Source organism: Hemibagrus wyckioides, linkage group LG05 (assembly GCF_019097595.1).
Source record: "Hemibagrus wyckioides isolate EC202008001 linkage group LG05, SWU_Hwy_1.0, whole genome shotgun sequence".
Lineage (NCBI taxonomy): Eukaryota > Metazoa > Chordata > Actinopteri > Siluriformes > Bagridae > Hemibagrus > Hemibagrus wyckioides.
Window position 1 is genome coordinate 9,474,742 of NC_080714.1, and position 23,848 is coordinate 9,498,589.

The 23,848-nt window shown below is 38.5% G+C and overlaps 1 protein-coding gene across 3 annotated transcripts; it reads right to left on the reverse strand.

Annotated features, from left to right (window-relative positions):
* Window positions 1-1,292: 1,292 nt before the first annotated feature.
* nadka (NAD kinase a) lies at window positions 1,293-22,808 on the reverse strand. 3 transcript variants are annotated; one of them, XM_058389789.1, is made up of 12 exons: window positions 22,547-22,808; window positions 17,803-17,960; window positions 13,967-14,050; window positions 7,799-7,928; window positions 7,483-7,591; window positions 7,296-7,381; window positions 6,625-6,727; window positions 5,849-5,988; window positions 5,094-5,193; window positions 4,844-5,001; window positions 4,359-4,441; window positions 1,293-2,769 (listed from the first exon to the last, which is right to left on the reverse strand). In XM_058389789.1, the coding sequence occupies exons 2-12, from the start codon at window positions 17,958-17,960 to the stop codon at window positions 2,622-2,624; spliced, it is 1,299 nt and encodes a 432-aa protein (XP_058245772.1). In that variant the 5' UTR covers window positions 22,547-22,808; the 3' UTR covers window positions 1,293-2,621. The 3 variants fall into 3 exon arrangements, with proteins under 3 accessions (XP_058245772.1, XP_058245771.1, XP_058245770.1); XM_058389788.1 differs by lacking the exon at window positions 22,547-22,808 and having other exon boundaries at window positions 7,483-7,588; window positions 17,803-18,092; XM_058389787.1 differs by lacking the exon at window positions 22,547-22,808 and having other exon boundaries at window positions 17,803-18,092.
* Between the last annotated feature and the right edge of the window lie 1,040 nt (window positions 22,809-23,848).

Consider the following 23,848-nt stretch of genomic DNA (forward strand, 5'->3'; position numbering starts at 1 on the left):
TATCGTGTTGAGGTCAGGACTCTGTGAAGTTCCTCCACACCAATCTCCCTCATCCATGTCTTTATGGACCTTGCTTTGTGCACTGGTGTACAGTCATGTTGGAACAGGAAGGGGTCGTCCCCAAACTGTTTCCACAAATTAAGGGGTCAAGCCCAACCCCTGAACTCAATGATTTGGAGGGGTGTCCCAAAACTTTTGGCAATATAGTGTATGTGTAATTTTAGCTTTTAATTAGCTTTGTAATTAGCTATATTTAGCTTTAACAAAATTAAATTAAAAAGACTTCAGGGTGTGCTGTTATTGGAAAAATAATCAATTACTATGTTTATATCACAGCAAGTTGCCAGTGATTAGTGCTTGATTCATTAATGAACGAAATGTTGCATGTTTTAATGATTTATGTCTCGATTTAGCATTGTAGAAGGCTTGAGAGAGGAGTTAGTTTATTACTGTTATGTTATAGTTGCAAAAATGATGTCATTTCCACATCAGCCCCTCTCTCTAAAATACCCAAGCAGTTACTGTTACTCCCAGGTTGCAGGTTTCATACATCACTTTCCATTCTGTAATATTTGCACATTCTGTGGTTACTAAATGTGACACAAATTGCCCATCCTGTTTCACTACTACTACTACATGCAACACTTCATATTCTATTACTACTTCTTCCATTTTTTTGTATACTGTATATAATTATACATGTGACAAATAAAATCTTGAACAAATCTTGCTATATTTTTTTTTCACACTTTTATCCAGGTCAAAATTTTGGTGGATCCAGAGCCTGTTCCAGGAAAACTGGGCATGAGGCGCTGGGCCCAACTATGGGGCCCTTGAGCAAGGCCATTAACCCATAACTACTCAGATGAATAAATGAGATAAACGCAAGTCACTCTCGGTAAACCGGTCTGCCAAATGGCATAAGAGTAAATGTGGGCTAACCAGTCCACCTACTGGCACATTTTTGGGAGCCTGGAGAAAGTCCATGCTCCATTTCTAAAACTTTTCATGAGACCAGTTAAGATTTTCTTCTGTGTTGATCTCCATAATATCAACTAAACTAAAGCAACCTATCCCACAAAAATTGAATCTTAAATAAAATCCAGTACGCAAGCTTTTATCTTACTGATCAGCTGTGGATCATTTATTAAAGTGCTATTTAAAAAAAAATAAAAATAAAAAAAAAAATTCAAGACGCATTTAGAATATATTCAATAAAGATACATTACAAAAAAACCTGTGTGCAAAATAAAATAAAATAAAGTTTTGTGTGAAAAGACTGAACGATTCCATCAAAAACATGAAAATTTTTTAATTAGTCATGTCTGATAAAAGCAGATCTGAAGGAATGAGACACCTCATGATACGGCAGGCAGGCCCCAAGAAATTCTTGCACACAAAATGAATTCTCTCCTGAGCATTTCATCCAAGAATCACAGATGATCAACTATATATTGACGTCGGTGAGAATGATTAAGACTGATAGTTTTGGTTTCAGAAAAGTAGTAGCTACTTCACATGGTTATGCATTAGGCCCACTGAGAACAAGAATTCATGATCTATAATCTTGACATATCTAATAAAGAGGGTGGCTTCTACAGAATATAAACCAGAATAACAGCATCGCTTACTAATGAACAGTTAGAGCGCATAAATATGACATTATGACAATGACAACTTTCTTCATTCATTATCTGAACAATGGTAAAAAAATATGAGAGGGAGAGTGAATGTAAACCGTTCTTCCTTCTAAAACAGGGCACACGTGGCTGAATTAACCTTCGACAGCTTTAATGCACTAGTAAACTAGTCGGATTGCACGTGACTAGAACACAAAGTAAAGTCTTTATGTAGTAGATAAGCCTGTTAAAGCTAAAGTTTAGTGAGAAGGACACTTGAAACTGCATGTTGGCTTTCATTTACTTACTTTAACACTAAATACATAAGGTAATGGAATGGGGGAAACAATAACCAATAACTCCTTAATAAAATATTGCTCAGAAATGTAAGTCTGAAACTAAAAAACAAAAACAGTGGCCCCGACAGACCTGGAATGAGCTATGCGATCTCAGGAATCAAATACTTCGTGGTGGTTGTTTACCTGTAAGACTTTTAAAATTAAACAGTAGTTTCCTACAAACAAAACAAGAATGTATTAGTTTTTTTTAAGGCAGCGTCCTGCACAAATGAGTCCCTGTGACCAGACATTTATTTATAGAATATCTATAACTATGATACACAAATACAAGACGTGGCTAAATGCCCCCTTTAACGTTCTATGTAATTTAAGGCACGATTCGATTCATATCCAGTTATTGCTGTGGTGCTTAAATGCTCCTCATGCATGATGCAAACGATACCTGATGTTTCATTCAGACTCCTCATGAAACGTCTTTGTGACATTCCTGGCAGCTTATGACAGTAACGTGTCATACACCATCTACAAATTGTAATTCTTCTTTAAAATTTTTTTTTTTTTTTTTTAAACAAACGCACAAAAGTGACTGTGAAGCAGCGAGCTTCGCAAAAGTTCTGTGGTCGAAAGTGGGACGACGCGTCCCAGAGAGGCATAAAAAGAAGAACAAAATATAATAAATGAAACAAAGTGCTTCCGAAGCAAATCAAAACTCCTCTTCCTCCGAGCTCAGGTGGCTTTGCTTCTTACGCACGTTCCAGTGCAGACACTGAGCCAGGCTTTCGAACCAGTCGTTCACCGGGTCGCGGAAACAGATGGATGGGACCGGGAAGCACGAAGTGGTGATGCTGATGCTGGGGGGGGGGGGGGGGAGGGGAGAGAGAGAGACAGAGAAAGAAAGAGTCACTTGGCAATTCTAAAACATGCAGCCCAACTGCAATGAAAATTTGGAGAACACTTTAAACTGGGACAACATTTGTTTATTTCTAGTTGCCAGATAGACATGTAGCTCCAATAGCCAGAAAAATCTTTAATTCAGTATGAAGACTAGGTTTAAGCTAAATGCACTTTTGCACTTTACAGTGACTGGTCACACCATGATGCTGTAACTACAACCAACTCAGTCGGTTAACAAATCAAACACTCCTCTCTACCTAGGAAAAACAATTTTGAAATTTTATTGCTAAATTTTCTAGTTTTCATGAACAACTCCTATGCTGGAGCAGCACATCAGCTATACTAGCGTAGGAGTTTCTTCATCTGGTTCAAGTGACTCTGACTTGGTGGAACATCAGCTGTCAAGAAAATGAACAGGAAAATATTTCAAAAAAGAGAAGCAAAAAATCTCAAGGCTTGGGGTCATGGAAAATTCAACATTCAGGGTCATTGTGAACCTCTGAACTAACCTGTTTTGAATTCCAACACCTGCTACAATATGAATACCAACCAAAGCACAACCTGCTTGACAGGAAACAGATTACTGGTCAGTCTAATTAATGTGGACAGATGATGGACATTCTTTACAGAACCAGGAACACGGAGGAATTTGGAAAGCCCACTAATGTCAAAACCAACCAGTGCAAAACTGTAAAATAATATCCCTTTGTTAGCACAAGACACAATAAGAAAAAAAAGGTCAGTGCTTTGCTTTATTGAGGAATACAACACAGTGTCCTACATGATTATATCCTTGTTCGTTCTGCTTAGGCGCAATTTAACACCTAGTTAATTATGTGCTCAGCCAAATAAAACATAAGACTAAGCAGCACACTGCTGGATAATGTGATTTTCATTTATCCAGCCCTATTTACAATGTATTCTTTCAACACTCAGGGTGGAACAGTATACTGATTAGGAAAGCTGAAGTATAGTGAGCTCAGAAAAATGCACTGCAAAGCAAAACAAAAGTAATGAAACATTTACACTTTTGAAATCTTTTTAAAGAAACAGCTCAGTAAAATTAAATAAACTATTTTAGCTTTAATTTAAAAAGGAGTTATACAGTACATGTCCATTGTGAACTTTGTTTCTTTAGCCGGGCATGGGAGCGTTAAGGCTAGTGTAATAACAAGCAAGGTAAACGTATTCCACTCCACCTGCATGCCTGAATTATTCACATCTTTTATGACTACAGGATCAGTTTCCCCTCTCAAATGCTCATGTTTACGGATCCAGTTCAGCACCTGAGTAATCGTTCTTTACTCGGACCCGTTTTGGCAACATAAATGCGTTGTATCTCAAATCTGACACTGATAATCCTGCTGCGCATACAGGGCAATATTATGTAGAATATTTTCTTGCTTTATGATACCAGGCATCATGTGATTGGTAATAAATGTCTTACACTTTTCAGTTGATGTACCTGTCTTTCATATGTGCTTCTACTGTTCATTTAAATCAGTGGGGTTTGGTCAGTAATTGCAAGGATCATATTAACACTCACCTGTCTCCATGTCCGATCTCCTGCCGTTTCCTCCCATCAAAGGAAACCCATGCATTGTTTCGTGCCTCACGCGACAGCATAATCTAAAGGCAGGATATCACGGGGCAAGGTCAGTCATCTTTCCAATATCTCAGATCTCGATATCACATTTAAAAGTATTAAAGTAAATAATACAAGATTAGGATCCTAAATTTAATTATAATTAGGTTGTATGGCTCAATAGTGAGGGAAAAGTTTAGGTTTTACTCTGTACTACAGCCACATGCATTAATCTAATCATGTAGTCTCTGTTTGCTCCTTTTATACACTATTACTTTCATGTTCCAGGAAGTTTGCACTGGTTTCCCATTAGACAAGCCCCATTGTTACTGTATATTACAGTGCCCTTTGCATACTGGTAGATCATTACTTATGCAATATTGGTGAAACTGTGACAAAGGGACAATGGCACAGTGTTTCGAATTTGTCTGAAGTAAGTGTCTTACCTTGAGCTCGACACCAGCAGGGACAACGATGGGTCTAAAAGAGAGAGAGTGAGGACAGATTGGGGTGATCATAATGGCTGGGACGTTGGGGTGGATCATGGAGGCTCCTGCCGCCACGGCATACGCAGTACTTCCTGTTGGCGTCGACACGATCACTCCTGAAGGTAGAGAGGAGGAGTAGGGATTGATGATGTGCATCAAAATAGTGATACATTCAGGTTTTATAACAGAAATCATTATGAGGAATGACCATCGCCTTGTACAGTGGTGATCAGGTGACCATCCAGGAAAAGATCAACGTTAGAGAGGTAGGAGGAAGGACCTCGGTCCACAACGACCTCATTTAGCACCTGAGAGAGACAGAGAGATAGAGAGACAGATAGACTGTAGGTTAGGCATAATTATATGGCAATTAAGTCATCTTATACAAGGCTTTATTGAACCCAATGCAGTACTGAATGATTGTACACAATAACAAATCGAGTTTTGTGCCCAAAGGGAATTTGTGGTTAGTGCGACGTAACAATTTGTGGCTTATTCTAACAAACCAGATGAACAGATCACCTCTGTGGCTTCTACACACTGTAATAAAAAATGCATGTACACATTAACTAACCAGAAGGCCACAATGGTGGTTAGGTTCACACACACACACACACACACACACACACACAGACAGACAGACAGACAGAGACATAGAGGCAGGCAGACAGACAGACATGGAAAGACAGACAGAAACGGGGCAGACAGACACAGGGGTAGACAGACGGACAAGACACAGGGACAGCCAGCCGGGCACACGCAGGCCGACACACGGACACACGTTTTTGAGTGTAGGATTCAATACACACACATACACATCTCAATGTGTCAACAGGCACAGAGACATTCATTCTTCGAAACCCAGCCAACAGGAAATTTTACCCAAATATCCTCTGTTATACAAACACAGACACAGTCATAGATAACCCTCTGTCCTCAGACACTTAATGCTCCGTCACTCACTTGGTATTGCATAGTTTTGCGGCCGGACTCGGCTTCCCCATTTGCGATGATCGCATTTTTTTCCTTTGGTCTGGTTTTCTCCCAGTTTTCTTTCACCACTTTTACCTTCAGTCGACTCCGCAGGATTATGGCTGCGTTGCCTATGGAAACATTTACAGACCGATGTGACCTTAAAAGTGGATTCCAAAGACTATAACTACTAATAGACAATGATAACAAAAGAAGGGTTGTCAGTTGCTCTTCATACTGCAAATATTTAATAAATAAATAAATAAATAAGGTTAGCGATTGATTCCACAAGACTTTCTCTCAATTACAGAATACATGATGGATGTTCCATTCAATTGTCATATGTAAATATATATACACACACAGAGATTAAGGCTGTTTCTAAAACTACACTATCACTTGGGGAAATATCCCCACTTCAGAACTACACGTAACCCAATAACAGATTATGTCATGATCATTGTCACTGCAACACTTCCTTAGACCTAATCCAGCAGCCAGGTTTGATGCCATTGTCTATTTTTGTCTCCTGGTTGCTTTATAATACATGAGTAATACTTCTCTTTAAGAAAAGGGCACTATAATATAAAGAAGTGTACACATCAGGGTTTGGTTTATGGGAAAAGGAGCTGCAAAAGAACTTCCTGTACTGGAAACAAACAGGAAAGCAAAGAAAAAAAAAAGATGACAGATAAAGCACATTCCTGGTGATAATAAACAAAACTGCCAAATTCCAAACAGGTCAGTAGAAAACCCTGTGCACTCACCTTCAATAACCTGTGTAACCTGAGATTGGTAGGTATCGAAGTTAAAAGGTGTCAAAAAGCCTAGAGATCCCAAATGGAAGGGCATTACTGGAGGTACGCTTTCCTAAAACAAACACAAAAACACAGCAATGCAAATGTTGGTGAAAGTGTACAGTGTTCAGATCCTTAACTGTAGTGTTGCTTTACAATGATAGAGGAACAGTAAATTCAACAGCAGATCTGTTCTGATAGACATCCAAGGCACAGTAATATGATACGACATATTGTTTTACTTTTCGGAGTGATGTTGTAAGATGGCTCTATGGATGCCCTTTGTCAAAAGGCTTGATTAAATCACCCAAAACCATTTGGTCTGATAAAACCAGTTCCAAAAAAATGTTGGTGCAACGAAAAGCACATCACCGAAAGAAGACTTTGCTTACAGTGAAACATGGTGGTGGCATCATCATGCTTTAGGGCTGCTTTTCTTGGGCTTTAATCAAAGTAAAGGGAATCACAATTAACTACATCATCAGTACATTAACTACTGCAGTCGATTTTAATGCAATGTCTTCAGGTGTCTGCTAGTAAGCTCTAGTTCCTGTAGAGACTCAAAGGAATTAACTAAGTAATCCTCCTGAAATGTGAGCTTGTTTTCGGAGACTTTATAATCAAGTCTGCCGTCTCTGTACCTGGAAGAGGGAGGAAGCGTACAGCAAAGTTCCATCTCCTCCCAAACAAATGATGAAGTCTACCCGGTTGGAGATGTCGTCATAATCTGTGACGGGTACAGCAATAGAAATAAAGGTCAAGGATTAGATAAAATACTTGACGCTCTACAAACACATACTTGTATATGAGGATAAACTGCGGGTGTACCTTCACTAAAAGTGCAAAAACTCTTTTTCACGGCCACAAAGCTCTCGTCGTTTGCAATGGCAGGGTCCTCCAGGACTTTCCTCTCCACGTAAACAATCATGTTTTTCTGCTAAAGCGGCATCAAAACATGACAGGAACAACAAATTAGTTGTAGTACTAAAAACATGGGAAAAAATACAATCCAGTTTAAATGGTTAATGATGTTTCTACAGCAATGATAACAAGAAAAGACTTCATCATATAGGACTTTATACACACTTCAAACATTTTCAGAAACAGCTGTGCACATCTGTGCAGTATGAGTAAGTATTCAGACCTCCGTGAGGAAGATGCAAAGCTCTTTAAAAGGCTGCAGGAGACTGACATCCTGAATCTTTTTAATTACAAGGACACTTTTGGGTGGCTTGTTCCAGGTCAACCTCTGACTTGCTGGGTCCTGAATATGCCTGAAACACAAACAAAAACACACACACACACACACACACACACACACACAATGCAGGTGTTTAATTCAATTAGACTCAATTAGAACATTTATAGCAGTTCTAACAAAAGACATTCATAATGTAGATCTATAGAAATACATGAATTTTAGATATACATTTTACATTTCTAAACTGTTCCGTAATGAGCCATGATGGCAGGGGGAAAACACTCCTAGAGATGACAAGGTGATGAAGAAACCTTGGTCATCCTCATCATTTCCCTTGTATAGTTTTTGACTATACTGTATAGTCAGAAAGTGTCACTCATGATCTTAAGGGCCACCCATGCACATGAATCACTTAACGTGAAATTTATTATGTTAAACTTTTTAATGATGGACAATTGAGTGCAAACCTGTTCATAGCATGTGCATTCCTCAGTCGTTCCAAGCAAGAACATTCTGTAACCACCAAGACCAGGTATGTAATCAAACAACTTAGCACTTTACCCATTGTAGCCTTTAGTAAATAGTTTAACAGGCCTAAGCTCTTAGAAAGCAACCTAGAATTTGCTGAAGTCACTACCTCAGACTGAGCAAAACATGTTCAGTACTTGATTTCTGCAAGCAAGTTAAAGAGACTGGATGAATGCTGGCATGCAGTTTTGTGTAAAGTTATGCTCATCATTTTAAATAACAAATCATTTTTTGCATAATGCCTGTGAACTCAGGTCTGTTAAACACACTCTGTGCAGCCTTAACCATTACATAACCCTAATCAGTATTAATCTCTCTCACTCACACACACAGAGCACTGAGACTATAGAGAATGCAGTTAGTAGCATTTTATTTTTTTAAAAGAAATATCATTATAGATATATACTTATATTTATTACTAACCCTAGCTTTTGATTCTCTGTAGTGTCACGCTAAGAGAGACTAAGCACAAGTCTATGACACAGAGTGTAACAGAGATGACGGTATGACAGAGGAACCCAACATCAGCATTTCATTACTTTAAAAAATCCTGAACAATATTTTTCCATACCACATCAATTTCTGCCTTGCTGTACTGAAAACGTGTTTTTTGTTTTTAAAACAACACAATGACGTCATAACATGTATTAAACAAAGCAGTTTAAACTAGTAGACATCCTGTATTTTAACAGATTCACTTCCTCGTACACAGAGTTAAGCAGATATCTCACCAATTCCACGTGCTGAACTTCATGGTTTCCAGCATGCGATGCAGGCAAACGAATTTGCTCACAGATTTCTTATCAACAACCTCTGACTTCTGGTTATTTAGGTGTGTTCGACATCTCTTCCATTTCTAATTCTTCAGAAACAGGTCCAACCTCTCCGTCCTCATCACTGACTGCTATCTAGAGTGATTAACCTCTGAAAGCCTTTGACTATAAAAACAAACCTCTCTCCTGACCACGCCACTCAGGCCTCGCCCACATGCCATGTGGTCCAATCTGACACAAAGCCAGGCTCTCTGTGATTGGGCTAGATCAGGCAGGATTTTCCCCTACAGGCACTCCCTCTCTCTCCCCCTCCCTCAATTGCACAATTGTATCTCTCTGGTTGTACACAATGAATCTGTAACTGAAACTTTCTGATAAAAAAAAAAGATTGAAATATAAATGGGGAATATAAAATAAATATCAGGGGAGAAGGAAAAAAAACACACCTGAATACTGAAAGAGGAAGCAATGAGAGAGAGTTTAAAGTCCAAAGGAGATAAACCATCTATAAACAAGAGACTCTACTTTAAAATGCTGGCCTTGACCCTCAGCTGGATAAATAAGGATAGGATCCAAAAAAAAAAGAAAAAAAAGTGAAAGCATAATGATAATAAAGCTCTCTTTCTGTACCACTGTGTATTATTTTGGGTGTGAAACTAGGAGTAACCAAACCCACATGAACCCCAAACCCCCATATTCCCTTTAATTAGCATAGTAATGACAATCATCCAAGCAGTTTCATCCAACACCTTTTAAAACACAAGGAACACTCAAACTCTAATCATTCTTCAAACTTTCACCACATTGTGTTCACATCACCTGCGATTAACCTTTAACCTCTACAATACCTGCTTTGCATCAGGCCAAAAAGAAAAATTCCTGCACATCTTGGCCAACAGGGGCAAATTTACCTTCAAGCAAAAGTAAACATGGATGTGGCAGAATTACAGAGAGATCATTTTTTAATGAAGCCCAGCTTTCAACACAGACTAGATTACCTGATTGTTCGCTGCAAATGAATGATCAGAGGCCACGCGGTCATGTGAATCACACAATCTAATCATTCATTTATAAATGTCGTCATGAATCAACCTGTTGACCAAGTGCTTGGCTTGGATTCTGTACTGTCAAGTCGTGCGGAGTTTAGCTGATTATTGTTAAATTGATCGAAATCAATAACATGGCATACCACTAAATTATTTATACAGAAGCAGATTCTCCTAATTGTCCATTACATACATCAGACAGTGCACTGAAATCTCTATTCTGATTGGTCAGAAGGTGTTTACTCATTTTCTCTAACAGCAGCCCTGACACGAGTGCTGGCTAGAAATCAGTAACAATGAACATCGTCACAAAGCAGCTTTACACTAAAATATAACTTACTGAGGATATAAATTTATCCTCAATGAGCCAGATGCGATGACGACAAGGAAAAAAATCCCTGAGACGATATTAGGATGAAACCTTGAGAGGAACAAGACTCAAAAGGAAACCCATCCTCATCTGGGTGACACTAAATATATTATGATTATAAATATTTTCCCCTTCACTACATGGTCAAAAGGTGCAGAGGAACCATACATCGTTATGGAGCCGAGTTCTTAAGGTGAAAATTCATATTGCGATACAAATTTTCCCATAAGAAATAATGTAAATGCAGACATTCCGTTCCAGACCCCCAAAAATATTACAAATAGTAATAGGACAGGAAGTCACGCCACCAAGCTTGGGCTAAAAATAGAACAGACCACCCACATCACCAAATTGGGCAACAGAAAAATGCATGAAAAATCACATAGGTTTTAAAGGCATGCCGAAGACTACATTGGTATCGTAGGTTGACTCTTTTGAAACAGCTTTCGCTGACTGGGAAAAAAAAAAATATATATATATCGTAAAAAATTTGTACGCTCTCTTAGCTTGGCTTTCCACTGACGCAAACACGGCTTTTGGATGTACTAGCAACTTAGCTGGCATTCAGTTCTGTTCGTTCGTATGCTGAAAATGCTTCATATGCAGTTCCAAATTTCTTGCAAAATTTCAATTATTAAGGCGAAAATTCATAAGGGATGGCATTCAAATGCTGATGTTCCACTGTAATTTCTATAGTAACAGCTTTCACAGGTACAGCAGGTGCTCCACATAATCAGACAAACTAGTTTGAGGTTAGATTTTCTAAATATAAACCTGTATTTGTTGTAGTATAAAAGGAATAAAATACTCTGGGGTGTGCGGTTATAGGAATGTAACAAACTGGTGGGAACAGTAACTCCACATAATGCATCACCACATCTTTAATTACTTTTCTATAAAAACACATCCTGTCGTTTTATCCCTCATCATCCACACGTTTTCCTTTTCAGCAACAAAGCAGCGCAAGATCCTGTTAGAAGCTGGCCTTAAACATGACTAAATATGTCCATTGTGTCCTTGAGTCGTCATCGTCGTCGTCGTCATCATCAAGCCCTTGAAGTAGGGATATAGAGGACAGCAGTGTCCAAATTCACAACCATTATGAAAGCTGTTTGTCTTAACAGGGTTTCAGTCCTACTGATATATTATGCGACTTTTTGTAATTCTTTTAAAAAAAAGGGGACTTAATTGCTGTTTGAAACTTATTTCATAATCAGATTTGTTTCTGTTAGCTGTGTTAGGAAATTCATCACCAGTCAGGAAACCCACTCGCAACAAACCCAATTGTTTTTGTTTGTTGATGTGTTGCTTGGTGTAAGGTTTCGTTCCTGTGTGGGCTTGGACATCATCATCATCACCGTATCTGCAGACTAAATGCTGAAATCCTCTGCTTGTGACTAATGAGTAATAGATTAGTGTTTCATCTGAGAACTTTGCAATCCCCTGGTCACACATAATACACTTGAGATTTCTGAGTGTTTGAATTAGAGTCAACATTGTTATCATTCTGGTTGATTACTCATTCTTCTTTCATCGTATATTTGCTCTAGCAAAAACTTCTGACCTCTGAGACCTCCATCTTCCCCGTTTGAACAGTACAGTAAATTTACTGTTTACGTTCGTTTATTCCACTTTTTCCCTTATTATTTGTTTTTATTTTCGAATCTTCTGTGCCTTATTACTACACTACACCATTATGCCTCAACTCATAAATACAGGAAACAATGACTGAGGTGATTTTTACAGTTGAGTAACTAGGATTTCCCCAATAATGGGGAAAAAGAACCTTCTCTAATTTATCCAGCTTCCTCTTCTTCTAGATACAGATTCAGTTTCACACATGATTTGTCCACCCACAAGTCAAAGAAGATATATTCATACAAATAATCTAAAAAAAAAAAAAAACCCATCTCTAACAAAGCACATGGAATTAAACACATTGCAAAAGCCTTTTAATGGTTACACTAATCTCTGTTATCTCACAAGCCTTACACCTTCTGGTCCTACCTGTCTATTAAAAGCAAAGATATATAAATATCATTTCTCTCTCCGGGATTTTAATCACATGTTTAATGAGCATTTATTTCATTAGTGAATAAATTTTTGGCTAGCATTGCATTGATTGTGGTACTTCAGTCCTGCACTGCATTATATCCATATTCATAACACACACACACACACACACACACAAAGCAGACAGCAACTGGTCAATGAAATAATAAAAAAGACTTCTTTGATTCTCTCACATTATATAAAAAGGAGAAATCATTACTTAAACTTGCCATGGCTTTGCTTTCATGTGCCTCACCAATAGCGGTGCTAAGCTAAAGGATTCATGTCCTTTTCTTTCAGCATTTCTATAAGTAAACTGTGTCCCAAATGACATACTACACTTACACTGTGCACTATGTGCTCTACTGTCTAATGTATCGTCTTAAATGGAACACAGTTTTTTTTTTACTCGTTTCACAGTCGATGGCAAACGACATCAAATGCATATAATGCACCACTGCTAGTTTTGCAGAATTTTGCTGACGATTTTAAAAGTTTTCTTATCTAGCATCAGAGCCTGGTAGCCCTGCCCCTCTTCCACTATGTAAACAAAAATACGACTGTTGAGTCTTCAACAGTCCACACTTCATTTTGTCAGTTGAATAAGTGCATCATCCAGGTACGTGAAGTACATTTTTTTTCAGTGTGAACAGACAACTCACAATACAACAGTGCATAAGTATGTGATTTGGGACACACATTATATATCATGATACTTTTACTTTTCCACCTTCGCTGTGTTTATTTTCATGTATTTATTCCTGATAAACCAATTAAACAGCAATGTGCAAAAATTGTAAAGAATTTAATTTCAAGTTGAAGCTTCCCGAAACCTCAAACACAGAAATCTACAAAATGCTTAGCAGCAATGTCTGAGACAGTGAAGCCAGAATGAATATCCTTGGCCTAATTTATTTTGTCTTCAGGTTTTTTTTTTCCTGAAGTCAAACCCTGTGAAGGTATTGCCATTTTAACATCCAAACTGCATAATAATGTACAGTTAAGCCATTAAGCAGATATAGCCAAAAGCTAGAGCCCGTGCTTGTCAGATCTTTTAATGTTTTACTATTTGAAAGCTCTATATTAAACATAGGATTTCACATTTTATATGATGAATATACAGAAAATAGAACATTTCAGATGAAGTATGGCAATTGTAGACATGTGAATCAAGCAGCCTTTTACCTGATAAAAGTAGCCAGAAGGTTAGTGAATTATTATTACAGTATCAGTATTTCTATTACTCAAGACTCAAATCAGAGTATTGCATACGCTTTCTAATACGACACACTGGAACGTTCATCTCATACTGAAGGAGTCCAAACAAATGATTTTAACTTACATCACCGCCTTTGGGTTCTTCATCATACACGCTTTGGGCCCGAATGTGGTCACCGGACATGGTCCGTGCAGTGACTGGGTCCGCCTAAAAAAACAAACAAACAAACAAACAAAAAAAAGGAGACAAAGAGAAAAAGAAAGTTGAAAAACGGTCTGTACAAATCTGCAAACATCCTAGCTGTGGGCAATCTTAAAGAAATACATGACATTTTCACTTTCATGAATTCTATTGCTTCATCTAAAAGAAACAGAAATGAGAAATGTCGTGTCAGCTCATCTACTGCCCTGTTCAAACACACCATATAAAAGCCTATACAATTCAGTCAAAGGAAAATATTTCAATGGGAACTTATTTTAGCATAATACATATTTCTCCTTTATGAATGATGTCTAGGCAATATGCAATTACATAAAGCCTGTTTATAGACCTATATACTCAGATGACTTTTTCCAGATCATGCCAAGTCAAATCCTCTGGGACCCAATGATTTTCTTTAATGTACGATTACATCAGACGTCAGCTTCTTCTGTTTGAGTCACATGAGCTAACATAACTGCAAAATAATAATCCTATACAGAAATGCATTTCGGTATAAATATATTTCAGTTTAATTTATAATGACATATCGTGTTTGAGCATGATGAGAATTAAACACATGTAGTCTCAAATTTTCTTATGAATGTGGTATCGAACTTTAAATATTTCACATTTAAAATGACCGAAATGTTTTACTATTTTGCTCTGGAGCAGAAAGAAGAAATAACTGATTAGGCCACATTATTACAATAACAGACAGTTTAATATAAGCTAATTTGTGTCTATTTGTGGACCCTTTTTTCCTATTGCAGTACAAGGACAACGTTTCATGCTTGTGTGTATAATACAGCAGAACAACGAGACACCTGTGAGACATGAAAAGCCTCCATTCAAAACACAGGCAGCATCAAAGATGATAGATGATGTTTAGAGACGACTGGCTAGGACTGTTTCAGAACTGAACAGAATTAAATCAGGGATATTTCGTAGCTCTGTGAAGAAAGTGTTGATTTATGTACAGCTTCCAGTCATGTCCTATTTCAATCAGAGAAAAGCCTGCAGATTTTTTTCAAACAGAGGTTTTGTAATGCCCTCTGCTGGCACAAAGCAGAGATTACACTTTTGGAAAAGTTACATGCACATACACACGGACAATCATGAAAGTGACTGTTAAAATCCCAGTATTGTCAATCAAGAGAATTAAGTGAAGAAGTCATAATTACGATTTCCCAACTCGTAAATAGGAAATTCCATGGATGGCTTGTAAAAGTAAATGAAGTGTATGTATGAAGTGAAATGTATGAAGTTGTTCTCAAGGAAAACCGGATCATTCTTCACACAAGAGCCTTCCTCAGAACTAGTCTGTTCTGTTTCACGTGGGGATTCTGAGATGCTTTTCTGCTCAACATGGTAGTAAAGAGGGAACATTTTGATGATTTACTGTGGAATATTCTCTGAAAACCAGCCTGACCATTTTGACTTCTCTTCCCTATCAACGAGGTGTTTCTTGTTGCCTGCGGAACTGCTGCGTATAAAATGTATTTTTTTTTGTAGTTGTTCACATAATTCTGTGCAAACTCTAAAGACTGTTGAGCTTAAAGATCTCACACCAGCCTGTCCGACACCAATCAGGTTCTATTCCACAGTCCAATTTACGATAATACATATTTCTCCTTTATGAATGATGTCTAGGCAATATGCAATTACATAAAACCTGTTTATAGACCTATATAGTCAGATGACTTTTTCCAGATCATGCCAAGTCAAATCCTCTGGGACCCAATGATGTACGATTCCATCAGACATCAGCTTCTTCTGTTTGAGTCACATGAGCTAACATAACTGCAAAATACTAATCCTATACAGAAATGCATTTCGGTATACATATATTTCAGTTTAATTTATTTACAAATATATTTATTTGTATACATATATTTCAGTTTAATTTAATTACGCTCCCAACTCAATTTTTTTTGTATTCACCATTCTGACGGTTGATATGAACTTTAACTAAAGTGCTGGGTGTGGATCTACATGAAGTTGGAAACTCCACTGATACCACATGATCACTTGACTTGCATAACTGTGAAGGTTAATAAAGGCTCAGAGACCAGACTAAAACAACATGCCCCTTTCCTTATTTCTCTTTAGTTCTAAAAATACGCTGTTTAATACCAAAAAATGGAATGTTGGGTAACTGGGTCACAGAAATGATGCCACTAAAGGCATTTTGTGTTTCTGACACCAGAACTGGTGGTGCGACTTGACTATACTTCAGCAAACTTTTCCATCAAAACCAATAAACTGCTTTATTATGAGCACAAAGGAACTGAGTGCTCTCTAAGGTGTGGGTAAGAATACCACTCTGACCGAGAACCGTGCTTTGGGCGTGGTCTTTAAAGGGCTTTAAAATAGTACTTGTATTTGTGTACGGAAAATTTTTTTTTTTCAAACCTTTTGAAAACAAACTTTCCATGTAGTCTTTATTATCTTAACAAAAGCATCTTTTGCTCCAGGATCAGGAGATCCATGAGAAATCACACTAGCAATTATATTACTGCATCCCAAGCTTCGTCAAACTTTAACTTTTTATGCTTCTCTTGTAATGAGTTATAAAATAAAATTTCCTTAGAAACACTCCACTCTTTGGATATTTTTAACACAACCCTTAAGGGAACATCTTGCTGGTTTATATTATTCTTAATCTGAAGTGATATGTGGTACGGATATTGCTGGTACAGCTCTTCTGTCTCTTCCTTTTTTAATCCTGTGTTGATTTGTATTGTATAAAATATGAAGTGTTCCTTTATGTGAAACATTTTGTGCTGCCACTCGAATCAAGACTCCTTGGAAGAGGACCAGAACTCTCTGGGATGGCAAGTAGATTTTGTTTAAATAAATAAATAAATAAAGCTTGTGTAAGGTGGCATGATTTTTGCTCAACGTCCCCTACATCCACAGTAGTGCAAAGAAATAATGATTTAATTACCCTTACTTGACAAGTACAGCATACCGCTAAAGTCAAAATACTCTGTACACATTATATAGGACACAGTTTGGCAAAACAGGTTGTGTTAGACCTGTTGCGAGAGGTACTGTTTGGAAAGACGAAAACCCACAAGATGCTGCAACTAGAAAATATCAGAAGTGGTTTCAGTAGAAACAAAAAGAGGATGCATAACAATTATGTGGACAGCAAACAAACTAACAAACAAAGAGCAAACTACAGTCTTTATCAAGTAGCAAGGATCAAAACAGAAACCTATGTCGGATCCACAAAAAGAATATTTGTTCTTTTCTTTCCGCAATAGCTAATAAAACTACATCTTACATCATTGTCACATAGACAAAAAAAAAATCTATTCAAATCTACAAACACTTATGTATGTTATGAGTGTATGTATTTTATTTTAAAGTCAAATACATTGTTTGCTATTTAAATGGATTAATAGTTGAACACAGATCACTAGATTAGCACTAGAGGAGAAAGTCACTAGAACAACAACATGATGTTAAATGTTCCCTAGTGTTTTGTTTTATATTATGATTAAATTTTCAGGAGAAAAAAAAAAAAAGCAAAAATGCCGAAGAATATTTGGTCCACCTATTCTCATGTTCAAGCCAATTTTTTGAGAAGGGAGTAAGGAAGAAGAAGAACTATCAAAATGTTTTATTGTTTTTTTTTTTTTTTTGTTGCTCTACATAATAGGTTCAAATGTTACATGAAGTTTATGCAAATCATCAGGATCTGCTCGTGGCATGAAAACCGAGCTGAAATCCTGCTCGACTGCGGCTCTTACCTGAACTCTGCGCAGCTGGGCACAGCCGAGGTGGACATGCTCCTTGCTTTTGGTTTATTACGGAAAGCTTTCCCCGAAATGGGAGGCTCCGATCCGGCACAGGATGAGCAGGCTGTCTCCGGCTTCAGCACCCAACTCGCGTCTCCGGAACTCTCCATCTGAGACGAGGACATGGACGAGGACAGAACAGAGCGAGAACTGATTAACGTCTGAATGCTGCGTGCAACTTTAACGCGAATGGAGGCTTTAATGTCTTCATGATCGTCTTGTGTCATGAGGAGTGTCTTCGCAATCTAATTCAGGAAGATATAAGCGCTGATGCAACTCGGAAGTGAAAAGGAACAGCATCTCATGCTGTGCAACACCCTATAATAAGCACCTAGGAAAAGTACATTGTGTACACTTGTGCCTATTATACACAACTGTGCTAGAGTTAATTAAATCACCTGCACTAGTATTTAATACTTGGACAGACTTAGTTTTATCTCACACCTTCCTTTCACTACCTTTTTTTTTTAAAGGTTACAAGATTTGCTGACTAAAAGGATCTAAATTTTTTACTCCAACATCGTTTAGCAGATGCACTTATCCAGAGTGACTTACATTCATCTTATTTAAGATGAGATGTTAATAATGAAGGCTTGGTGTTTTGGTGATTTTCAGCTCACAACCTTTCTGATGTGTATTACAACATCTTAACCGCTGAGCTACAGAGCATGCTGGATGAAGCATGACAGAAGAAGGAGATACTATTTCCATCAAGGCGAACAAACTGAAATTCTATGAAGAACTTAGGAATAAATTCAGAATTCAATATTTGCGACTCGGTCAGTAAATTTTATGGAACCACTGAGTTAATAATTTATTAGTACGTTACCTTTGTGGACACTTTTTAATACTTCATAATGAAATTGTGAAGCCATGGATATCAGTTTCGCTTTAGAACTAGTCAGAGATAAAAATAAAAAAGTTTTTGGGTTGTTAGGGAGACAACATCAGACATTCATTCAAGGAATTTTGCTGTATTTAATCATTAGGATCTGTTGCTACAACAAGTCATAACAAATGCTAAAAAAATTAATTCTATTTTTTGCCGATTACAGAAAGCGAGAATACTTGGCAACCGAGGCTGTCTGTGACCATCATGTGATACATGTGACTGATTAGAGCAGGGTGGCAGATGCAAATGTAGGAGGCTAGTGTAGGTTTACAGAATGGCTCAGAACTGGTACGGGCTGAAACCGGGGCAGCTGTAATGGATGACGAATTCAAATGAGGCCAAACTGGCCGCAGTACGTGGGGATTCAGCCAGGGACAGACGAAGGATTTTAGAGGCGGGTAGACAAATGCTCGGCATCTGATGATACAGCGTTAACTTCATGTAAAACACAACTGAGCACTCTGGTGCAAAGTTCTCTCCTCTCTGTAGAGAAACAGAAGTTCAACAGCAGAATCGGATCTCTGTTATCTGACTTCTGTTATCTGGACAGAAGTGGCAAGCCAACAACTATTGACAAAATAAATTTCAATAATAAGCATTGAACTGAGTTACAAAGAAAAGCTGTACCGATTATTCAGGTTAATTTCTCTTTCCTGTTTTCTGAGAGGTTGCTGTAGTTACAGTTACTATGACACATGGTGACCTAAAATATAAATATTTGTAAACATATTTTTAGCAAGTCTGATATACACTATATTGCCAAAAGTATTCGCTCACCTGCCTTGACTCGCATATGAACTTAAGTGACATCCCATTCCTAATCCATAGGGTTCAATATGACGTCGGTCCACCCTTTGCAGCTATAACAGCTTCAACTCTTCTGGGAAGGCTGTCCACAAGGTTTAGGAGTGTGTTTATGGGAATTTTTGACCATTCTTCCAGAAGCGCATTTGTGAGGTCACACACTGATGTTGGACGAGAAGGCCTGGCTCTCAGTCTCCGCTCTAATTCATCCCAAAGGTGTTCTATCGGGTTGAGGTCAGGACTCTGTGCAGGCCAGTCAAGTTCATCCACACCAGACTCTGTCATCCATGTCTTTATGGACCTTGCTTTGTGCACTGGTGCACAGTCATGTTGGAAGAGGAAGGGGCCAGCTCCAAACACTTCCCACAAAGTTGGGAGCATGGAATTGTCCAAAATGTCTTGGTATGCTGAAGCATTCAGAGTTCCTTTCACTGGAACTAAGGGGCCAAGCCCAGCTCCTGAAAAACAACCCCACACCATAATCCCCCCTCCACCAAACTTTACACTTGGCACAATGCAGTCAGACAAGTACCGTTCTCCTGACAACCGCCAAACCCAGACTCGTCCATCAGATTGCCAGATGGAGAAGCGCGATTCGTCACTCCAGAGAACGCGTCTCCACTGCTCTAGAGTCCAGTGGCGGCGTGCTTTACACCACTGCATCCGACGCTTTGCATTGCACTTGGTGATGTATGGCTTGGATGCAGCTGCTCGGCCATGGAAACCCATTCCATGAAGCTCTCTGCGCACTGTTCTTGAGCTAATCTGAAGGCCACATGAAGTTTGGAGGTCTGTAGCGATTGACTCTGCAGAAAGTTGGCAACCTCTTCGCACTATGCGCCTCAGCATCCACTGACCCCGCTCCGTCAGTTTACGTGGCCTACCACTTCGTGGCTGAGTTGCTGTCGTTCCCAAACACTTCCACGTTCTTATAATACAGCTGACAGTTGACTGTGGAATATTTAGGAGCGAGGAAATTTCACGACTGGATTTGTTGCACAGGTGGCATCCTATCACAGTTCCACGCTGGAATTCACTGAGCTCCTGAGAGCGACCCATTCTTTCACAAATGTTTGTAAAAACAGTCTGCATGCCTAGGTGCTTGATTTTATACACCTGTGGCCATGGAAGTGATTGGAACACCTGATTCTGATTATTTGGATGGGTGAGCGAATACTTTTGGCAATATAGTGTATACACAGAGTGAAAGGCAGGCATGAAAAATGCTATAAGATAAGAATGCTTTTAGAAATAGAAGAACAGTTTTTATCTTTAACAAAATGGAGAGTAATGAACAGAATATATATATAGGTCATGAGAGCAAGTTTAGTTTGATGGGTCTGATGTCTGAAACATTATGTAGAAAGTAAGGGGATTCTTCCTGCAGCAGAATTAGTCCTGCGGCCACGGATGTGCTGATTCACAGCGAAGGGCTCTACTCTTCCTACTACTTTTTCTCAACTGTAACCCTCAAAAACTTTTGCTGTAAACTTCTTTTGGGCTACAGTGGTTACCATTCAGTGATTTTGATCACTGTGTTTTCCATAACATGAAGCTTTTTGTTTAAGTACCTTGGTTATTTTGTAAAACATGCTAATAGAACAACTAATCTATAGTTAATGTTTGGTGTGATGAAAATTAACACCATTTCAGAAAACAAATCAAGTGTTAGTTAAAGTGTGAACTCTACTGTATACACTAATTAGCCATAACATTAAAACCACTGACGGGTAAAGTGAATAACGTAGATTATATCAGTACAGTGACACTTGTCAAGAGGCGACATATATTAGGCGGCTAATGGAAAAGTCAGTTTTCAAAGTTGATGTGTTGGAAGCAGGAAAGAAAATGGGCAAGTGCAAAATTGTATCAGTGGTTAAAGGTGCTGGATTAACGATCGGAAGGTTGTGAGTTCGAATCCCAGATCCACCAAGCTACCGCTGCAACTTTATTGTATAAAAACACACAGTGCGTCACTGTGGGTCTGCGTAGCCACAGACTGGTCAAAGTGCACATGTTGACCCCTGTCTACCACCTGATGGGCACACGAGTATCATGGTCTGATGAATTATGTTTTTGTTTAGCAGCTGCATGTGTGTCTTTAACCTGGGGAAGAGATGGAACAATGGGGGAAAAAAGGCAAAAATGGTGAAAACGGTGTGATGCTCTCCGCAGCGTTTTGCTGGGAAACATCGTGTCCTGGCATTCTTGTGGACGTAACTCTGACACATACCACCTACCTAAACATTGTTGCAGACCAAATCGACTCCTTCATGACAACCGTGTTCCCTAACTGCCTTTTTTACACTGCTAAATATTGCTCAGGAACGGTTTGTGTAGCATGGCAAAGATATTAAGGTGTTGGACATGGCTTTTCATTATACGAGATCTCAATCCAGTTGAGCATCTGTTGGACTAACAAGTCACATCCATGGAGGCCTCACTTCATAACTCACAGGATTTATGAAGGATCTGCTGCTAAAGTCTTGGCGCCAGATCCCACACACACCTACAGAGGTCTTGTGGAGTTCATGCACTGACTCAGAGCTGCTTTCCCGGAGGCATAAGCTTACACAATATTAGCCAGGTGGTTTTAATGTTATGGCTGATGTGTATACTACTGTGTATAATAGACCAGGTTTATTTTACAATGTTTCAGTATTCTGGGGACTTTTATAACGTTTCTCTCGACGCAAGAACTCCACAGTATCCGTTAAAGTAAAGCAACAGGACTAGAGCAAGTTAATGTTTACATCAAACATTAGAAAGGAGACATTAAACGGATATCGCTGCCTAACACCATGCAGCTCCCTGACTGACAACACAGTGCACACAAACAGCTATTTATATTACTTACATAAGCAACTTTTTTATACAGTGAAACTTAATATCCAGATAAAAAAAAGGAACCTTTTTGAACGCACGTGAGCAAGACAGTTAGCAATAGTTAGTTAGCTAACTAGCTTTCCAGGGTTAAGTATTAGCTAACAGGCTACTTACAATTGGCCTGATCCTGCGCGGTTTCGCGCTAATCCCGGCTACCTGCAGGGAAGCGGGTATTCTAGGAACTCGCTGGCCGCTGCGCTGTGCGGATCACAGCACCGCCATGAAAAAGTAATTAGCTGTCTTTCCCCATACACGGCGCCGTTCTCTCACGATGACATCCCGCCGGTTTCGGCAACTATCCCAATAGCACGCGGGCCGGTTTAGCGGCACCTTCCGAACTGTCATCTGCTATTCCTGAATGCTACTCGCCTAGCCAGTCCGGTTGCTATGCATTTATTACGAAGACGTCAACTCCGGCGCTGATTGGTCGGATTAGACGGGTCATTCATATGTCCGCGCTGATTGGTCAAGCTGTGGACAAGCAGGTTCTAAGCTCCTCCCTTCAGGTCCTGCAGTCTGTTCCTCATGTGTAGCAATGAAGGATTTCCATTACACCCTCGCTCCACCTCCTCCACCCCACCACCACACACTGCTCACAATATATAGAGTTTACACAATACCACTTTTCCCCAAATGTCTAAATGTGGGCAAAAATTAAGAAATGAGGTAGAAGTGCGAGACAGTATTTCCTAGCAATACATTTATTTGATTAATAAACTGATTTAATGTCAAGACTTTAAGGCCAATAGTTGTACTATGAAAATATCACAACACACCAGTAAAACTTTCATTTCACCGTTTTTAGTATATTTACTTACCTTTTTGTCATATTTATGGTCATATTTCTTTAAAAACTTGTTTATCATATATTTCCATTTTCTTTAGAACCCTTTTTAACGACAAGAGAAGAAACACAAGCCAAACTCTAATTTTTAAAGAATGTTCCCAAAAGTATGTATATTGTAGACAAATGTCCCAAGAGTTTTGATTATTTTTGCATTTACTTTTAGACAAGTGCACAGGCAGTTGGCCATACAAGTGTTGAATTCGTACTACTACTACTATTACTACTAATCATAAAAAAAAAAAAAAAAAATTAATAATAATAATAATGATAATAATAATAATAATCATCATCATCACAAATACAAATATAAGCTGTTTGTGAGTCCAAAAACAACAACCACAACAACACAGTAAGCTATGATCAGTACTAACATAATTAACATCCTGTTTCAGGATTTGGACCTGAACCCAAAAATAAACCTATATCTGAGTTTGAAGACAGAAAGAACAGCATACAACATATAGATCTGAAACTGTGAAATTGTGTGCAGATCAGCCATAACATTAAAACCACTGACAGGTAAAGTGAATAATATTGTATTATCTCATTACAATTGCACTTGTCAAGTG